The sequence below is a fragment of the Anser anser genome (assembly GCF_964211835.1).
Source record: "Anser anser genome assembly, chromosome: 16".
NCBI classification, from domain to species: Eukaryota; Metazoa; Chordata; class Aves; order Anseriformes; family Anatidae; genus Anser; species Anser anser.
The window spans coordinates 3,622,467-3,642,264 of record NC_139737.1 but is presented as its reverse complement, the minus strand read 5'-3'; the positions used below and the strand labels follow the sequence as shown (position 1 = coordinate 3,642,264).

The following is a 19,798-nucleotide window of genomic DNA, read 5'->3' as shown; positions in this document are numbered from 1 at the left end:
CAGGCAACGGCTCAGCACTTCCAGCGAGTGCCCCGACCAAACGCGCCGGCCCGGCGTGGCACCCCCACGGCTCGGGCTGCTGCCGCCTTCGCTCACCCGCCAGCACCGGCAACTGCACCGTCCCCGAGGGCTTCCTCAGGGCTGTCTCACAGCAGCGCCCTGCACCACGAGCTAGCTTGGACAAAGGTTTACTGTTAGATACGGCCGCTTGTGCGGTTTAACATGCATCATCTAGCATGCTGACAAAGATTAAATGAGTCATCCTTTAGCAAGTGTTCAGCTGGCCAAGCTCAATCTCGTGGGGATCTCTGACTGTAACTCAAGCTACTTAAATCTGGTCTACATTAGACCCCTGTCAGCCCAAATGGCTTAATTCAAAACATATGTTGGGGTGTAATTGCACCTTTAAATGTAGGCTCAATGAAACCCAAAGGTACTTGGAAGCCCAAATGACTTCTCATGAAAACCTCCTAAATATGTAAAAACAAGCAGCCTGCTCTTCCAAGACGGCAGGAATCTGACTCAAAATGCACCTCAGTGAGATCATGTCTCTATCTGATACTGATCCATGGGAAAAAGTTGGTAGTAGTACAAGACACAGTAGCAAAGAGTTTAAATTGTCCATGTCTGGGGACTGTTCTTTGAGTTTTCAGGGAGTGCCTGCTATTAAAATCCTCGTGCTGTAAATAGTCCAAAATCAACTATAATTTTAGCTTGTGACTCAAGCAGAAGATAAAAATTATTTTGAAAGCAAAACAAAAGATGCTTCACTTTCATTTCTGATGAGTTTGGATTGAGGCAGGGAGCACTAATCCACCTACAGAAATAAAGAATGGGACGGCGGGTTATCTCACAGAGTTTAACGCATACTGGCCATGAAACTCCAGGCAATACAATATCCCTCGCATTTTCCTGGCATCTTCCATCACTGGAGGACTCTAGCCTAACTTTTAAAAATTAGATATTGGTACTTCCATGGTTTAATCTTTTTAACAATGAAACTGCCTGGCTAGCACTGCTGGTGAGAATTAGATATTAAGATGCATTTTTGTGAATGGGGACAATCAGTCAGAGCTGTCAGGAAGGCATTTGTTAGGATTACCAAAGCAGTACCCAGGAGCAAAGGTGTTCACAGGAAACCGAATGCCAAATACAGCGATGTTTTGCTGTGGAAAAGTTAGCAAACAGCTGGACACCCCCTACATAAGAGACTGACCACGTGCATACATAGCATACATCTGCATGCAAAAGGAAAATAAAAACAAACTGATGAAATACACTGTCCTAAAGACTCTTTCAGAAAGCGCTTAGTACAGAGCTCACACTTGTCCTAGTCCCACTGGCTAAATTTTATTTTTCTTTTTACTTTTTTTCTTTTTCTTTTTTATTTGGTGTCCATGCTACAATCCTTCAGACATTTCAGTATTCTCTAGCTTCACATGTTTAGGCTATTCCTTGGTGTTTCTTGCCTTGTCTAATTTCTTTTTGTAAAAATAAAAATGAAAGAAATACATGCTGTGTATTTATACCAACATAAACCCATTAAAAACGATGCGCTGTGTGTTAATGACCACTGCACTACAATGTGACGAGAAACTTCAACATGCAGAAAACACATTTGGGCAATGAGCTGCACAGGCAGTTGTATCATGTCTGTCTCCACGCCTACTCTTGCCTTGAGCAAATGTGCTTGGAAGGGGCTTGCCGTGGGCAGCAATCTCAGCTAAGACACAGCCACCCTGGGAGGAAATGGAAACGCTTTTGTCCCCTAATATTCCTGGATGATGTCTCCTAGACCGGTTCCTGAAGCTGGCACGAATTCCTGCGGGCATCTCTCTATCCAGCTGAAAGACCTAACACTTGTGTAAGCACAAGACAATCTTTCAGAACACTTCAAAAACCAAACCAAAACAAAGAAGCACACAAAATCAACCACAGAGGGTGCAAAAAGTGTATTCTCACCTCTATTCTTGTATTCTCACTGCCAGCACTGAAGCAAAAATGTAGAGACACATGAACAGAGTGAAAGCAGCAGACACAGGCAGTCACTGTCTGTCATCAGCACAGCAAATGGTCCCTACAATTAAGAGCACAGGCTCTGTCTAGTTTTGGCATCATTCATTTCTAGTGGCTGCTGCCATATAATATACAGATGCTGTAGGTGAAATTAAACCTGGAACACCAACAAGATATATCATTTTAATCCAAATCACTGATGTGAAAGGCATGCTCGTGCTGGAATGCAACAATTTAAGTGTTGTTCCTGTCAATCTTCAAAAGCATTTGCAGGCAAATTGAGCTGCCCAAATTTTAAAAACAGAGTAAGGCAATTAAGAGTAATAAAAATGGTGTTAGATGATGAGCAGCAGAGAGAGGTGATGCTGAAATGAATTAACACGTAAAGTCTTGGGGACTTATCTGTATCTCCTTGTCCTGCAAGAAGCTGACCCTTGTAATATTTGATATATGTGGTTCAGGGGACGAGACACAAGTAGAAAGAGTGGGGGAAAAAATGGTGTCTGTGAGCAAATCGGTGTCTAAACAGTGGGAAACGTGGGGGTAAAGGGCAAGGAAGAGAGAAGGTTCTGAACAACAAAAAATGGATCTCCATGGGGCTTCCCCGAGCCTCAATTAGCCAAGCAATTCCCATTACGCAGGCGACTTTTCCCTCACCATTGCCCCAATCAGCCTGGGCGATGCAAGCGGCAGAAAGCACGCTGTGTTCACAGTCCTACACACGCCTATCCACACACACCCTTTTTCCATGTGGGAAGCCTGAGGAAGGCCAAACAAAGGGATTTTTCAAATTTCAAGTATGTACTGTAAGTACCACAGCTATAGACAGGACAAGAACAGGACCCGGCCTCTCTCTCTACCCAAAACACACTACTGCAGAGGCACTGGCTGTGCCAGTGCAGATGCATCTCCTTTTTCTCTGCAAACAGTGTCCTCAGCTCCCCATCCAGCCTGTTACATCAAACACAGGCTTTAGTTAATCATATACAGCAAGAACACAACCCTCTTTGTCAGAGCCCTGCAAGCGTAAGAGACTATTCAGGCGATGGGTGGGCATCGCTTGAATGTATGCCACTAACGAGGGTCAAACACTCCCCGTTTCCCTGCCATCAGCCACACCAAGCCTGTGTAAGGCAGCAGCACACCCTCACCTGCCCACCTCTGCACACCGAGCCGGCCAGCGCCCCCAGAGGGGTCCTGGTGCTGGTCTCTGGCCACGGGCACGTGGCTGAGCACACAGTGGTTGGGGCTCCCTTCTCCAGTGAGGGACAGCTGCGTGCGCTGCCAGGAGGCTGGGAGAGGGTTACCAGCCCATGAGTTTCAGTCCCCAGTAAGTTATTTCATCCCTCACCCTCCCACTGCGTTTACTGCCTCCCTTCTTTTGGGATGGGGCTTGAATGTTCCAGTAATACAGAGCGGGGCTCGATGCACACTCCTCCAACTCCCTCTTGCTGACCACATCACGACATCTCCGCTCGTTAGCTCTGCGTCTGCTCCTGGAAACTTGAATGGATTTAGTTTGCTCGAGTGGCACCAGCTCAGGGGGCCGTTCCTGGAAGTGCCTCTGTTGGGAATGAACCTTGATAAGGCCAAAACTGTTCCACAAACACACCTCACACCTCCTTCTGTTCAGCCACAAAGCTCATAGGGAAAGCCCAAGACATGGTTGCCTGAGGTAAGCCCAAAGCAGAGTTGGTAACCCAAAAGACCCATTCCCTACGCTCCCATAACTTTGTTTTTCAAAATCAAAAATTAGCGATGAGCTAATGTTGGTTTGGGCCGGTGAGGCCACAGGCTGCCCTGTGTGGGCCGACCTACTGTCATCCCAGGACCTACAACAGCAACAAGAAATGCGCGTAGGCAGAATTCCACAACCAGCCTCAGACTCAGATAATATCATGGGAAAACACAGGGATGACCCCCGGGGGAAGCAATCCTGTATCCCCAGCAGCCTGCTTGAGCGGAACACGCAAGCTGCCTCCACTGTACGTATCGCTTTTAGTTTCCGTAAGTGCAGTAAATGCCCCGTTGTTTGAGGGCTAACTACCAAACACACTACACAGATCCGAGCAATTAAAAAAGTATATTCTACCATCCAACTGTGTAATCGGTAGGCCATTAAATACAGTGCACGACTAATAGACCGGCTTTAGATTTGCAGACCCAGCCATTCTCTCTGCTCCGGTTATTGGAAAGAACCGAGTACATAATGGGACGTGAGGGCAACTTGTTCCCGTTGGTACCACCCATACCCTGGGCTGGGATGGAAATACCGCGGGTCTGGGTACGTGCTCTTTGGTACGGTCTCGAGGGAAAAAGTGGACCGAAGTCCTTTTAAGAATGAGGCAAAATTCCCATTACGGAGAAAATTCCCTCGGTGGATGCGTGCTGCCCTATTACCATAGTTGGCTTTGTGTCATCCCTCTGGCCCCTCGGATCTGCAGGGGGCAGCCTTTGGTGGTCTGGAAGAGGCCAGTGCGGAGCCCTGCCACTTCTGGGGGGACCTCACACTCCTCTGGCCCTGGAAGCGCTCCAGGGAGATAAGGCTGTCACTGAGCGATGAGCCCCCCAGGACTGCTGACACAGCGTTTCTTTTCAAATGTAAACATTTGTTCACGGCCCAAGAAAGCATTTCACAGTGCCCAGCCCAAACAGTAAAAAAATAAAAAAGAATCGCCCCTCTCTCCCTGAGCCTTGTTTAGGAATCTCGATTCAAGTTTTATGAGGTTACCAAACTCTGGTGTTTTTCATCTGTCTTGTGCTTTCTGCACCATATTTGGGGTATATTTCAAGTTTTCCCCTACAGTCCCGTGTAGAAGTGCACTCTAAAAAAATACAAGCAGAAAAGGAAGCTTCAGGTAAAACTTTTGATATCGCAAGACATGATAAAATCACAGGAGCTGGCAGAACTGGCAGGCTGCCCCGTCCTACTCCATCCGTGGCCTATGTCCCTTTGTGAATTGGCCTTTGTTTGCTACAGATTCACTCTAGCGGTTTCTCACACCAAGAATTAAGCCCTATTTTATCCAAACCTGGCCCAGAGGGCCTTTGGCTCCTAGCCAGAACATACATAGCATTTCTTTTTATTTGCTCTTCCTTTCTCAGTCTCCCTCCCTTCAGGGTCCTGTTATTATTTTTTTTAAAAAAAGTCATGGATTTTACTGATTAAAGTGCTTACTTTCATGTCAATACATTCGTTTTGTACTGCCTTTGGGGTCAGAAGGAAGTACACATTATTTTGGATTTAAAGGGAGCTGGGAGAAAGCCGAGGAGAAAAAGGGATATTATAAAACGTCCCTTTGGTACCGACACACAGGCACCGATAGCCTGGTGATGATTCAGGACTAGGGAGAGAAATGACATTTGGATTAGAGATTGCCTGCAACGGGCCCAGGAAATGTGCTGTTATCAGAAGGACCATGCCAAAGGAGCCACCGTGAGCGCAGTGGGACATGGGGACGCGTCACAGCAGCTGACGGGCTGGTCACAGGCAGCGTGCCATAGGGTGCACGGCAGTCCAGTGACACACCACGGGCTTCCTGAGCCCACCACAATGCGTGTTGCCGTTTCTCTTGCTGCCATAGCTTTAAAATTAGAATTTAAAATAAGAAATTGGTCTCAGCACAAGCCTGGCGAAGCCCCGTACCCCAGCGCCTGCCTGGCGCCAGGGACAGTTAGACCAGGCCATGCTTCAGCCAGCTGCAGTTGCCTGCACCTGGCACACACGTGTAACCAGTCTGGGCCAGACTTTTTATTTTACCTGCACTCGTCCATGCTGCAAGCTTTTTTCCACCTGGCTGCTCCTCTCCTGCTGCAGGATGTTGGTTTCCTGGCTTTGCTGTCAATGAACTTCTAGGCTGCTGTCATACACCGCCACCTTCCTGGAGTCCTTTGCTGTTTGGATGGTGCCCTGACGGTTAAGAAAACACCGGGTCAGGAATTTCTAATTGGAGATTGTCTAGGCAAAGCCAAACCTGCCCGCTAAGCTGGCTGTAAACATAGGTGACTGCACAGCTGGATGGAAATCTGCCTCTGAAAACCAGCAAATTCTGGCCCTCTTCCAGACGTGGAGGTCTACGATCAGAGATCCTTCTGGTGCACGGAACACGGGCACTGCTGCCTTCCTTGTTCCCATGGCTTTGTGAGCACAGAGCCAGTGGAGGGGTGAGCACCTCAGAAATCACTTACTGCCCCCTGCACGCTCACCCCGTACAAGCACCCATGCTCCTTGGGGATGCCTTGCTCTGACTCAGCCCGACCTTTCCAGCTGTGGTTGCTCTCAAGTCCCTAAGGTAAAATCTCTGGGGGGGGAGGGCAGGATAACCAGAAGCAACTGGAAAAACAGAGTCTTGTAGGACAAGGGTGTACCTGAAGACTTGCAGGTCTTCCTTCCCATCCTCCTATCTGCTCAGTTTCTCCTTCAAGTCTAGTAACCATTTTCACCTTCAAATTCTCTCTGCTGATCTCAGAGATCTGACTGTGTGCAGACGCCTTACAACAGCTACCGAGCTCCTACTTAACCTAGTCCATTTCCTTCCCTCCCTTCTCCCTGTGAGATGAGCCCCTGTGCAATTGCCTGGTTGCTCCCTGCTGAGAGCTGACAGTACCACCTTTTCTTTCTCCGATAAGACCTGGACCCTGCAGCATTTGCTAAAGGGCATGGAAAAAATAGCTACATCTACAAAGACCTCAGGCAGACCAAGCGGTGGTATCTTCATCCTGTTTTGGAGTCAAATGTCTTTTAAAATCAATTTGTACTCAAAACAACTTCTAATCCTGCCTTGTTCCCTCTCCAGAAATCAGCTGTAATCAGAGGGCACTTTCAGGCTAGCACAGGCTGGAGAACAGAGTGCACTTCTGCCATGAGTCCTGGGCAATTTATTACAGGAGATTGCACTCAGGGAAGGTGCTCATGTGATTAGGATTTAACAGTCAATTAAATAATACCCACATTTCTAACAAAGGAGCTGGGATTAAGGAAGGACTCCAGAATGACTCCTTTCCTTCCCATCTCTGATGCCAACCTCGGGAATTTCCCCGTTATTAACCCAGCTGTTCAATTAAAGCTAAGCAGAACAAACAAAATTGCTTCTGAAATGTCATTACAATGGGAATCGGACAGTCAGTTCTGCCATCAGGGCACCCAGGCTTTTAGGAAAGTACGCATAGGAAGCCGTCCTGGGCCTTGGACTTTATCAAAAGGATTCCAGCCATGTGTTTAGTGCAAGGGATTATGCTGTTGCTGCTCAGGTCATTTCTAATGAGCAGACAGGGAAGTACTGCTTCTTTTAAGATTAACCACTACCAGACAGCGCAGACGAATGCAGCGCTGCTGGTTGGAAAGCACACACTCGGCTGTGATTGCTCACGCATTTACAGAGAACACATGGCAGAGCACTGCCTGCACAGTGATCTGAAGGCCTGGGCCCCACATAGCGAATAAACACGCAAAAAAACCTTCCCTCCCTTCCCAATCTCTTCCAGTAGGCAGCACTGCCTCCCTCCAGATTTCAGCGCATCTTTCTTCGAAATTTTCCTCGAGTCGCGACCACCGAGCACCTCCCAAGCTTGGCAGCCGATCCCTCCTGGTTCCCCCCCTCCTGTCCAAATGTGCCCATTGCTGCCACATTCACCTGGCTTTATGCCTCCTGCCAAGCAGGGCAGGGCAGGGCAGGGGAATCAACAGGCCCTCTCCAGGTGCTCGGTGGTTCTGGCGGCATCGGCTCCAGTTTTATGGCTTCCCTGTTCTTTTATCTCTCTACCGAGCCACCGTGTCTCTCCTCACATCTCACGTCTCTCGTCTTCTGTTGTGCTCCGTTTACTCCCAGCTTTTGGCCACGAGAGAGGGTTGTGTGCAGCTGTAAAACCTCTCGTTCACCTAGCGCAACGCATTTCAAAGCCGTACAGGAAGCAGCGCACGTCGCTGCGCGGTCTCTTTCATACTGTGTGACGCTGTATTGGGGTGGTTTGAAAGCAAGATCACAGGTTTGGCATTTGTGCAGGCAGCTCATTTCAGGACAGTAAGAAGAGCTTGCTGCCTGCCCTGCCTTCACCTTTCACTACAGCGCAGAACATTGCCAACCTCAATGACGTTTTACAACAGTAAAAACATGATCGTGCCCTAAAAAGGATGGGCTGACCACAACACAAATAATTATTATTTTAAAAATTATTATTATTTTATCATGCAGCAGGAAGCACGTGCTGCAAAATTACTCAGAGCATGAGAGTCAGCCTAACACCATACCTGGGACCAACCACTGGCCAGAGATGGCCAACTTCTCACATCTAGACCCTTCTTTAACAGCAGATCTATAGTTTTCCAACACAAAGCTGTTTTTTTTTTTTTTTTCCCAAGCAGAAAACCTAAATTTTCTCCCAAAGTTCTACCTCATTTTTATTCAGCCACTGTAACCAAAAACAAATGCCTGAGACAAAGCCGGAGTTAAGATGCACAGACTGCCATGGTGTGGCCTCATGTCCTTCTCAAATTACCTTCGTCTGCAAAGAAGGAGAGTAACTCTGGAAGTGCAGTGATGACACCAAAAGGGTGACAGTGATGGTATTGGTGTGTTGCTGCTTCAAGGACCATGGATCTATGAAGTGTCTGATTACAAGTCCCAGGAGAGATGCTGGCACTGTTTCTCGATGCAGACTTTTCAGATTCCAACAGACGCTTTGGATTAGAAAATCAGATCCCAAAGTCAACATTTAAACAACCTCCATAATTCTGGCAAGTTGTTTTTGCCAATATATGTTCTTTTACTCATTAGTGCATTTCCCAGCCATCCGAGTGACAGCGGAACAGTAGTTTGGGGTTGTTTATTCATATAATAACATGTTCTGCTCCTTCTCCCTAAGGCCACACAGACATTCAAAACGAGCACCCCCACAAACATTTTCCAGGAAATAGTGTCTTTTGGGAACCTGAAAGATAGAGTGGAAATTGTTGATCAGAACAAGCAGCTGTACATCCCTTGAGGGGACATTCAATGCAGAACGGGATGCTGCCTGACACTCTGTTTAAATTGGGTGGATTTATGAGCTTCTCTGATAACAACTGCTATCTGGAGCTAGAATCAGTTACCGCCCCCTTTGCTGGAATTTCTCTTGGTTTGTTCCCAGCTCAGAGCACCTCTGGAGAGTTTCTGGTGTAGCTTTGTCATTGTGCAAATTCATGAAGAAGGGAATTTAAGTCTAATGGTATCCTGTGAATTTATACTAAAGGCTCCATTTACCTCAGAGGTCCAAGAAGGCTTTAGACTGGGCCCGAGAAGTAGCAGCAAAGCGATTGTGCACCTTAGAGTAGCAATGGATTGTACAAGGATCAGCCCTTTGTGCCATTCATGACTCCTAGGTTCCAGCTACCGATATGAGAAACGGCTGATTGAGAACAGGCTCCCCATGAGCACTACTTTTTGCATTTTAGAATCCCAAAATACCAAAGGTATTATCTCAAGCTGCGGAGCACTGTAAATCATAATCACCCTTTCCAGCAGTCAACTGATATGACTCTCCCTCTCCTTACCCATGCCCTAAAGGAAGAAAAAACCTCAAATAGTCCCACCCTCATAAATGATTTGGGATTCAAGAGGAGAAAAAAAAATGGATTTTATTTGCATGTCCAGAAAATTCACAGGTGGTGTTAAATTTCCCTGCTGCATAGAGGATAAAATCAGCAAGTGTTTAAAATAGTAAATTAGGACACCTGACTGGTTCAACTCTACTGAGTTTACTGCAGATCTTCTCTAAAGTATATATGCCTTATGTAACAGTTTATTTAAATAATGCTGTCACTTCACCTTGCATTTTCTGATCACCCCTCAAATCAATTTGAAGTTTTCTACTTTTTTCACCACATTCATTTTAGAGATGGTTAAACTCTAGTATAGGTTGTAGTAGCTGAGAGGTCTTGCTCAAAACAAATGCCACTGTCAGACGTAGAAACCAGGTCTCCTGAGCCTTGCTGCCAGTGTGATAGTTTTCTTGAATGCCTGAGATGCACACTTCAAGGGAAGGGCACCAGGAACAGCTCTCTGCTCAGCAGAAACCAGCTGCGTATTGTTATTATTATTATTATTTTTTAAGGCAATGAAACCAAAAAGGGTTGAATAACAGAATAGGCCATACCCACATTTCCAGCCAAGATGAGAAGTGAATGCTGGCCACAGTGCTGCCGGCAGGAAGGTATGCTGCCACCTGTCCCACACCTGCAAAGACTCCTCTTCCCTAGACATGTGCAGCATTTGGGAAAAGGTAAGGAAAATCTTAAAAATTGACCCCCTTTTACCCTGAAGGGATTTGTGCCTAATGTGGTCCCACTTGTTTCACTAGGCGAGAAGGCGACCAGCGAGATACCAATGCCGTATCTGATTAAAAGACCCAATTGACACATTATCTTCTGTAGCAGGATGCAGGCTCTCCAAAGGCAGTGCTGTGTCAGGATGTGCTGGGTTTGCAGAAATATGAGCTCTGTGCTACAATGATCAAGCTTCCTCTCAGGTAATATACTTTGCAGCTTGAAAGCTGCTTCCTTAATCTGCCTTTTTTTTTTTTTTTTTTTTAAGTTCACATTTTAATCAGCACCATCTGGGATTAGCTTCCTTTTATTTACTTATTTTTGGGTACAGGCAGTCTCAGATCCTCAGATTTTGGTCAGCCTGCCTGGAAACTTTTCCAAGTTTGAGATCACCAGCAACTGTACTGAATGCTGGGATGATGCTTTCAAGAGCTTGAAAGCAGACACAAGACAGGAGCAAAAGTGACCTATCAGCAGACACTGAACTTAACTGCAGTGTCAACTTTTTAAGGTCGTTATTTCCTCAGAAGAGCCAGCCAGTGGACTGTACAGTCACAGATCTGGCTCCCGTGCTTGGCTGAGTGACCCAGCACAAATGACCCAATTTTCCTAGGAATGCAGAGGGAGCTTGCTGCAAACATGTCTCCATTGTCCAGAACAGAAATCAGGCACAGAAATCACCTTCTTTTAGCCAAACTAGTCAGAGGGAGATTCAAATCCCCAGCATTTCTAGCCCTCACAGGGGAAAGAGCTGAGTGAAACAGGGGCAAGCTGCAAGTAATGATCTCCTGTCACCCTCCCAGTGCACTACCCAATTTATTTTTAAGTGCTATTTTCATTCAGCCTCAGACATTTGAAATACTTTGCCTAGGGCATAAACTATCACATTTCTCAGCTCAGAGAATATCCAACTATCAACCCATATAGAGTTTCGCTAATGACTTTATGAAAAATCTGTTTTGTGAAATAAAACACATTTTCCTCAACCTTTCTTACCTGATAGACATTGCAGTTCACGAGAGAGGCCGACGGTCCCAGTAGCTTCATCAGAACGCCAGTGTGGGGCATTCTGGTAGGCACTGATAGATGGAACAGGATCAAGGCGCTTTTCTCAGAGGTCCATTACCCTATGAAATCAATAAAAAAATTATTTCATTTAGAGCCAGTTGAGAGACCCGAGTACACAACAGCTGCATTTTGACAAGCGTGGCATGTCCCAGCACACAGAATGACCGCAAAGTATGACTTTTTGTTTCCATCCCTGCAATGATCTCAAACCAAGGCCTGGCAGGTCTGGTCTCCCAGCACAAGGATATCCTCCATTTTCTCAGGAGAACATAGAACCAGCTTGGCTGGGAAAGGCCTTCCAGATCTAGTCCAACCATCAACCCGAGCTACTGAGTCTCATCACTAGATCATGCCCCTTATCACCGCATCTTACCGTCCTTCTAATTTTGTGTCCGTGACGGCCTTTACATAACTCCGCGGCTTTGCCAGCTCTGCTCCTGCTGCCCGAGGGCGACTCGCGGGGAAGGCTCTGCCGTCAGCGGCACCAGCGGTGGCTCACCCCCACCATCTCTGACAGCGCCCATTCTGTTCCCTTTTCTCATTACTAACTGGTTTACAGATCTCATGATCGCTGCTTGCAGTCCCAGACTGAAGTGTTCCCAAATCCTCAGCAGAAGAAGCACGTCCTTAGTTTTTTCTTCATAATCCCAGGCCCGTAGAAGAAAACTACGGAACAGAATTTCTTGACAGAGTAAAACACAGGTATGTGCACTGCAGAATAATTCACTTGGTTCAGTCTGGCCACGTTCACTTTGCTTGTTATCAGCTCTCTGAGAATAGATGTTAAATACAGTGCCCTTTTCCTCATAAAACATTAAAAAAGAAATCCCACTTTGACCTTATTAATAGTTCTCAATTCTTAGTAACTACAGCTCCAAGTGAGGATTTAGCCAAGGGAAACTCCTGCCTGATATTAAACAATAGATTATTTCCCAGCAGGAAAAAAATCCTAATTAGTTTTCTATATTTTTTTCATGGCTGATTACTTCAGCATACATGGAGGGAAGCTGTTCCCCCTGGGATGCCTAAACACAAACGGTCATCAGTGCATTAACCAAAAACAAAAGCATCCTTAACCTATTCAGTACTTGCATCAGAGAGGTGTCTTTATTTCTGCGTATCACCAAGAGTGACAGCAACCGAACAAAACACGGGACGGGAATGGACAGCCCTCCCTAACAGCCGACCGAAAAACAAAAATGCTGCCAAACCTAGCGCAACAGCTTAGCTCAGTCCTTCCTCTGTCTGGGCTTTCAGCAGCCCCCAGTATCACAGCAGCTTTGTGCCTTTGCTTGCTTTAGGAAAATAAACTGTAACCCTTTCAAGCTATTCCAGCTTCCTTTCTGTAGGGAGCACTAGAGAGGCAGCCTCTGCTCCACGCTCCTTGGCAGTTTGAGCCTGCGAGCACAGAGCAGCAGTAATGGATATACACGAAGGCAAAAGACACCCTTGGCCTTTTGTATCCTTCTTCTGAGTCACAGCGCTCCTTTTATGAGTAAAGCACAAAGGATGCCAGGAAAGCATTTTGCCCGTCGTGTTCTCCCAGCCTTAGCGGTTTTGCCTGTTTGGCACCTTGCAAGCAGAACTGATACGATCTACGCCGCTAATTCTGTGCTCCCAGCAACAGAAGATGCAGTGGCCTCCTAACCCCAGACCTCTGATCAGAACACGCAGAGATTGTCTAAAGCAGCTTTTCAGCAACACGTAGTTCATGAAAAGGATGACGAGGCTTAAAAGAAACCAAATCGGCATTGCGAGACATCTACGAGCCCCGACCAAAAAGCAAGGTGTTTTAAGGAGTAGACAGGCTCTGCCTGAGCAACAGAATTTTGGCCAAAGACACTGAAATAGCCCCAGCTAAATCAGCTGTCTTTAGGATGCCACTGCCAAGTCCTTGTAACAGAAAAGAATTTCATGACTTGGTGCAATGTAACCATGTAAGGGCAACTCTGTCCATCTTGTACAGTACAAGTACAGTTCATTCCCTTTCATGGCTCTAGAAGATCTGAACTATTCCTGTCACAGGAACAAAGAACATTTGACATCACAATACGGGAAAATGCAACTCGGAACTGATTTTTAAAAGGACACCCTTGTTAAGATTCTGCTGAAAGTTTTGTAAAACCTCACGCTGTGCGTAGTTCTGCTGGTGAAGGTGGTGTGAATTTCAGGAAGCCTTTAGAGCAGCACTAACCCACTTCCAACCGAACTAAGTTTAGGATACAGGATCATAACATTTCATAGGCTTATTTTGACAAGAAATTAAAGTGATTTTTTTTCTTAAATTCTGAAATACAAGCAGCAACAATCAGTATTAATAGCAGAGGTTTTGAATTACAACATAATTCTTAAATAATTAACACTGCGGTGTAAATTTAATTTGGTAGTTATAGTTTGATGGACATTTATTGCTTAAAAAGACATCTGAGAGACCTCAAGCTCATCTTGAGCTTTTAAGCTGTCAGTTCGCTTTGTCTTAATGGGGGAATTCCACTGAAATCCACGTGGATGAACAGAGTCCCGGGAGATCAGAAGCAAGTCAACAATATTTAGACTCTTTGGTAAACTAGGCATTTATCAGCAGTAAACAGTTACTGATTTATTTAAAGTTCTACCCTAATACCAAGGCAGAAACAGCTAATTTAAGATAAGTCAGAAAGAAACATCAAGTCCAATTAAAACTTATCTCCCTTTACTGTGTATGAAGGAAAGTAATGAGGGTTGGACATAAGCCAAGCCAAAATTTCCCCAGATTGGAGAGCGTATTTGTCTTTCCAGAAAGTGTTTTCAAAGATTTATCTGCTGGAAAAATGAATTATTTCCAGGAGAATCACAACAGATTTTTTTTTTTTTTGGAGACATCCTTCATGGTTGACTCTGATGTCAGAAAAAAACTCCAAAACAAGGTGTTTGTTTTTTTTTTAATTTTTGATTTGTATTTAAAAGGTATCTGTCTCATGTGCTTTCTGTATTAGTATGTTGTGAGTTCAACATGAAGCTTTTTTTTCAGTCTTTTTAACTGAAACCCAGAAAAAGTTCTGTCACCTTGGAGGAGGACTAGTAAATTCAAGTGTTAACAGTGGGAAGACAGAATGTGCTACCAAAGATGTTTTAGTTCACAGCCATGTTAGCAAAAGCTAAGATCTGATTTCAGCCTTCTCTGCTCAGAAACAAACGTTTGCTTTACGCTGCAACTACCCATTAACGTGGCCTGATTTACAGTGCCTAGGTTCAGTAGATACCATAATCTTCCAAAGAAATATGTTGCAGCTTGAAGTGTCTAAGAAGCAGGCAGAATACAGATAAAGATACCAAACTTGGGATAGTTGATCCTCCTCCTTAGTTCAGAGGCAACAGTACCCCTATTCCAGACTCTCGAGTGAAGCCTGAGGCTGAAGTTTCCCACACCCACATGCATCCACAGCAACTTGCAAACAAGTCAGAAATAAGCCACATGGTAACCAGCTCTACATGGAGACAACTTACAGCATAAACAGGAAAGTGTCACAAAAAACATTCCTATCATTTGAGAAAACTTCCAGAGGGCCTAGACAGTACTTAATATGCTGTTAAAACATAATGAAGTTACGCGAGATTCCAAAGGTTCCTTAGTAAAGGAACAGCACCTCGAGCACAACGCTTTACAAACGCAATACAAAACCTTGTTTTGAAGGCCTGATCAAACAGAAGACTGGACAGGCCATGAAACAAGGTATTTCTGGCATATCTTGGCACACAAATAGGGAGCAAGTTCAGAGACACCAGGAAATTTAATGCAAGATCATGATGATTTTAAGTGTTTTAAACACCTCAGTTTTATAGTACACCTATGACTTCAGCATTGCAGAAAAATCAACTTTATTTCTAATCCAGTATCTAAAGTTAATGCCTGAAACTAACTCAGCAAAGCTTGAGCGTCTGTGTACTCTGTGGTAAACAATTTTTCTTTCACGATGACTGCTTCATAAGCTTTGCAAGCAATCCATCAGTTTAAATTAAAACTAAGTATCTGAAGTACAAGTAAAACCTTGAATAAACTTTTTCGAACTAAATTATAGAAGTTTTTTTGCGTGTTATGTCAAAACTGTGAAGTGATGGAAGTTAAACAGAGACAGGGAATGGACAGATAAGAGGCAAAGTCAGCAAATGTGGTATTATTTAGACTGTTTGCATCCTCCCTGGGTTCTGCTAGTAAGATAACTAAAAAAAATAATACATCAGCAGGTGGAAAGTTTATCTAACCATTGAAGAGCTTTTAAGTCAGTTATCAAAATATTGCCAGATTATTGAGTTATTTCTCCTTAAATCATTTCTCTGCTTCTCAGCACCAAAGTCATGCCTGAGAGTAAAAAAGGTAAAGCCTCGAGTCTCTCTCATGTTGAAATCAACTTGCTGGCATGCAACAGTATTTCTGATAAGTTTTCCATGAACTTCAGTATTAATAATTTGCTTACAGAATGTGTAAACGGCAAAAGAAATACTGTGAGCCCTTATCAGCAGAAAAAATAAACTTGGATATCATAACCAAAACAAACTCTTTTGTTTTTCCTGTGAAATAGCAGCAAGCTGAATTAAGATTGTTACATTGCAAATAGTTTCATTACAGATTAAGAGGAGATGAGCTACAATTGCAAAACCTATTACAGCTGGAAATACGGATTATAGGGAACAGAGGAGTGAACTGGAAATTCTTGATTTTAAACTCTGGCACTGCTCTACAAGGTGATGTGCTGTATGAATTCACAGTCAGAATCTGTATAATATACATCCTTAGGCCTGCATTTCTACGTTCTTTTAAGACAAACTGTAACAACTCCACTGGTGTTTATGACTTAACAAAAGACACAACACAATATACATTTGAACTGTTTATTTTATATCAAATGTTCCATACCACTTTCTTCTGTTAGAAATTCCTAGAAGAAAATGAAAGAAACAATGTTAGAAACTATTCAACAGCTCAAGTAGTTATTTGGCCAACTGTATAAACATTCTGTAAATATAGTGTACAGATTTTAACCTAAAGGTTGAATTTGGGTACTGAATTACCTCTGCAAAAGTTATTGAGGATAAGGTAAACATACTTACTTGGAAACAATTCCATCATTTTTTGCTAGACGCAGAATGGAGTCGTCTGATTCCCCCTATAATAAAAAGGATAATTCTGAAGTGAGCACATAATTACTATCACACATTAAAAAGAGAGAGGTAGCAGCAGCAGCATTTCATGCTGGCAGTGAAATGCAAACTTTTTTTTTTTGACAGATCACTGCATTGTACATACACAGACTAGCATTTTTAAAACAAGCTGTTAAATCCTTTGCCATTCTTCAGAATAAGAAACAGAACTTGACAAAGTATAGACTTGCATTAAAAAGATGTACTTCTGAGTAAATGAACTCTAGGAAGCTTCACATCATGCTTACAAATTTAAATTATGATAGTGTAATCTCTAATAATTATAAACAAAGTCAGGTATCAGCTGCTTAGTGCATTCTTAGAGGAAAAAAATCCACTTGCACCTTTTAGTGATTTTTTCAAAATAACAATAACAAACATAAACGGTTCTCCAAACCAACAAACTGAAGAAAAAACAGAAGAAACTCATTCTTTCAGGTCAATTAGTTCAAGTCTTCGCACTGTTGTAATTATCACAACAAAAGCTCTCCTCTAGAATGTGCAGAAGACACACTGCATTTCCAGGGCCAAACATAAACCTGAAATATTACTAATCAATATAAAGGGAAGCATGATCATTTTCAAGCTCAAGAAAACGCTTACCATCCTACGGATTGCTCCACAAATGGCGTATGTTTTGAACTGGCCATTGACTCTCCCCGTTACCTTGTCGACCTGTAATTACAAGCAAATTACTCCATACAGATTCTTACAGAATTCTCGCAGAATTTTATGCTCTCACCTCATGCTTGCCAAACCCTTGAAGACAAATATTACCTGTTCAACTTTGCAAATTTTTTTTTACTGCAAACTTCAAAATCTCAAGGCAAATAGTTCAGCTAGACTATACAGAGAACGTTCTCAGAGCAAATTTATTGTTTGCTACATAATGCAGATATAACATCTAATGTATCATAGGGCATTACAAAAATGCAATAGAAAATGGTAGCTCAAAAAAGAAAACATTGGAATTCTACAGAAATGGAACAGTTCAATGTAAACCTGATCTGTGTACTTTACTGCCTTTATTTATTTTATTCATGTTTAAGTCAGTATAATGGAAAATGGAATGTCCAAGTCGAGGGACACGAATTGTTCTCAGCATCTAAGAACCTGAGAACCAAGTTAAAGAAACGGTAATGCAGCACACAAAACACATAAGCAATCTCATTTCAGTTAACAGAGAACTCATTTCAGCGTTAACAGAAATGTTTCATGCAAAACATGGAAAATGGCACTTTAGTTAAGCAAAGCAGAACAGAAAAAGAGTTCTGCCCAGGAAACCGCACACCTTTCTGAAACTTGGTAGAAACTGTAAAGGGTGCAGATCAATGAGAATAAAAAATTGAAACTGGATGTACGTGGACAGGCTGAAGAACTGTGCTGTTTTACTGACAGGTGAAGGTAGAAGTGGGTACTGATCTTCCAGAATGGAGCACTCATTTTCCATCAGGAAAAGGAATCCCCTAATTTTTAACTCTAAATGTCTATCCTTAGGAAGTTTTATTTACTCAGTTAAGCACTGGAACAGACTGTTTTCAGAGCTTTATATAATCGCCTATAGAGAATTATTTTCCAATAGGTTGAAAAATAACCAGGGGCGACATACTAATATCCTTACGTGTACAAAAGCTTTCTAGTTCTACACCTGTATGACTCCTAGTGAATTATTTGGAGATTCATCACAAGCTTTTACATTTCCTAAATTCTATGAAAATTGAAATGCATTGCTCTTTTATTCATCACTCCTGTTAAGAAAACTTACCTCAGATATGTTTATCTGAATAGAAGCATGATCCTTGGCACCGATTATTCGGTTGCTAGCAGAGCTAAGGAATAAACAACAAGATATGTTTCAATAAAAGGAAATGGACAGTGACAGCAAACAAAGACTATCAAAATCAAACCTACATGAAAACTAAAGCTGTGCAAGTTCAGACGCTAAGAGATTAAGGTTCAGTGCTCAGAAAGTCAAAATCAAGTTTTAAGAACATTTAACGGAAACTTTCGCTGTGTAGTCATGCTAAGTTGCCAGCTATCCCTTTGATTTAATCTATATGAACCCAGCCCATTACTATTCAGTGCACACATAAGCACTGACCTTCAAAATGCAGAATATCACATTGTCCCTTTCTAATGTGCAAAGCCTCCAGCAGCCAATGGAATTCAGAACGTATTCTGTGTCTTTTTTCACTGGGAGCCATTAGAGCTCTCAGAAGACATTCAGGTCACTAACTTTGGTCCTCTTAGGAATCACAGGCCTTAGTAACATTTAATCCAAAAAAATATCGCTGTAAAACAAACCATCTGTATGTGTTTTATTATATTTAACAAAACCCAATTTTTTCCAATCTTAAAATAGCATCTAAGATGCGCTATCAGGACAACGAGTAATCACTTAACAAGTTCACTACAGGAGCGCGTAGCTCAGAAATGCTCACGCAGCACAAATACACCCATTTTCTCCTGAAAGCAGCCACAAAGGAGCTGCCACATCCTGAGACGGACGGGCCGCACCTCGCTGAGACGCTGCAAGTTCTCTCTAAATTTACTTTTCTCATACTTCTGCAAGGTATTTATGCACAAAAATGAACAGAAATTTATATTTTTCCACCGAACTCGGGGGGCTAAAGGTTTGCGGAGCCAAGCCCCTTGCCGTTCGGAGCTGCCGGTGCCGCAGGGCCGCACTCACCACTTGCGAGGCACGTAGAGGTCCACGAACTCCCCGGCGTCGTTCTGCATCTCGCCCGGTGACACCTACGGGAAGCGAGGCGCGGCTCAGGCCCGGCCCCACGAGGCCCGGGGGGGGACGCAGCGCTCCCGGCCCGGCCCCTCCCGCAGCACTCCACCACCACCCCCCCCCCCGGCCCCACGGTACCCGGTACCCAGCCCCGGGCCGCCCCCAGGCCCCCCGGCCGCCGCCCGCGCCCCGCCGCCGCCGCCATACCTCGCGCGCGGTGCGGCGGAAAGGAAGGGGCGGCCCCGCGGAAGCGGAAAGGCGTCGGGAGGGCAGGGAGGGCTTCCGGGGGGTGCTGTGACGTCAACCGCGCTTTGGGAGTGACGTCACTGCTCATGGGGGCGGCGTGACGTCATCAGCGCACTGCTGCCTGACGGTTTCTTGTCCCCCCCCCTCTACCCCCCCCAGCCGTGAAGGGCCGGGGAAAGCCCCTCAACCCCGTTGTGTGTCGTTCCCCCCCCCCCCCCCCCCCCAGCACCAACCACAAGCAGCACTGCACA

At 44.4% G+C, this 19,798-nt stretch overlaps 1 protein-coding gene across 2 annotated transcripts; it reads right to left on the bottom strand.

The window, feature by feature from the left end:
- Positions 1–16,238: 16,238 nt before the first annotated feature.
- Positions 16,239–19,590, bottom strand: RPS21 (ribosomal protein S21; the record flags this gene model as incomplete). 2 transcript variants are annotated; one of them, XM_083801439.1, is made up of 6 exons in its annotated part: positions 19,509–19,586; positions 19,254–19,318; positions 18,327–18,390; positions 17,165–17,236; positions 16,472–16,527; positions 16,239–16,299 (listed from the first exon to the last, which is right to left on the bottom strand). In XM_083801439.1, exons 2-6 carry the CDS (start codon positions 19,301–19,303, stop codon positions 16,290–16,292), a joined length of 252 nt encoding a protein of 83 aa, XP_083657565.1. In that variant the 5' UTR covers positions 19,304–19,318; positions 19,509–19,586. The 2 variants fall into 2 exon arrangements, with proteins under 2 accessions (XP_083657565.1, XP_083657566.1); XM_083801440.1 differs by lacking the exon at positions 16,239–16,299 and having other exon boundaries at positions 16,468–16,527; positions 19,509–19,590.
- Between the last annotated feature and the right edge of the window lie 208 nt (positions 19,591–19,798).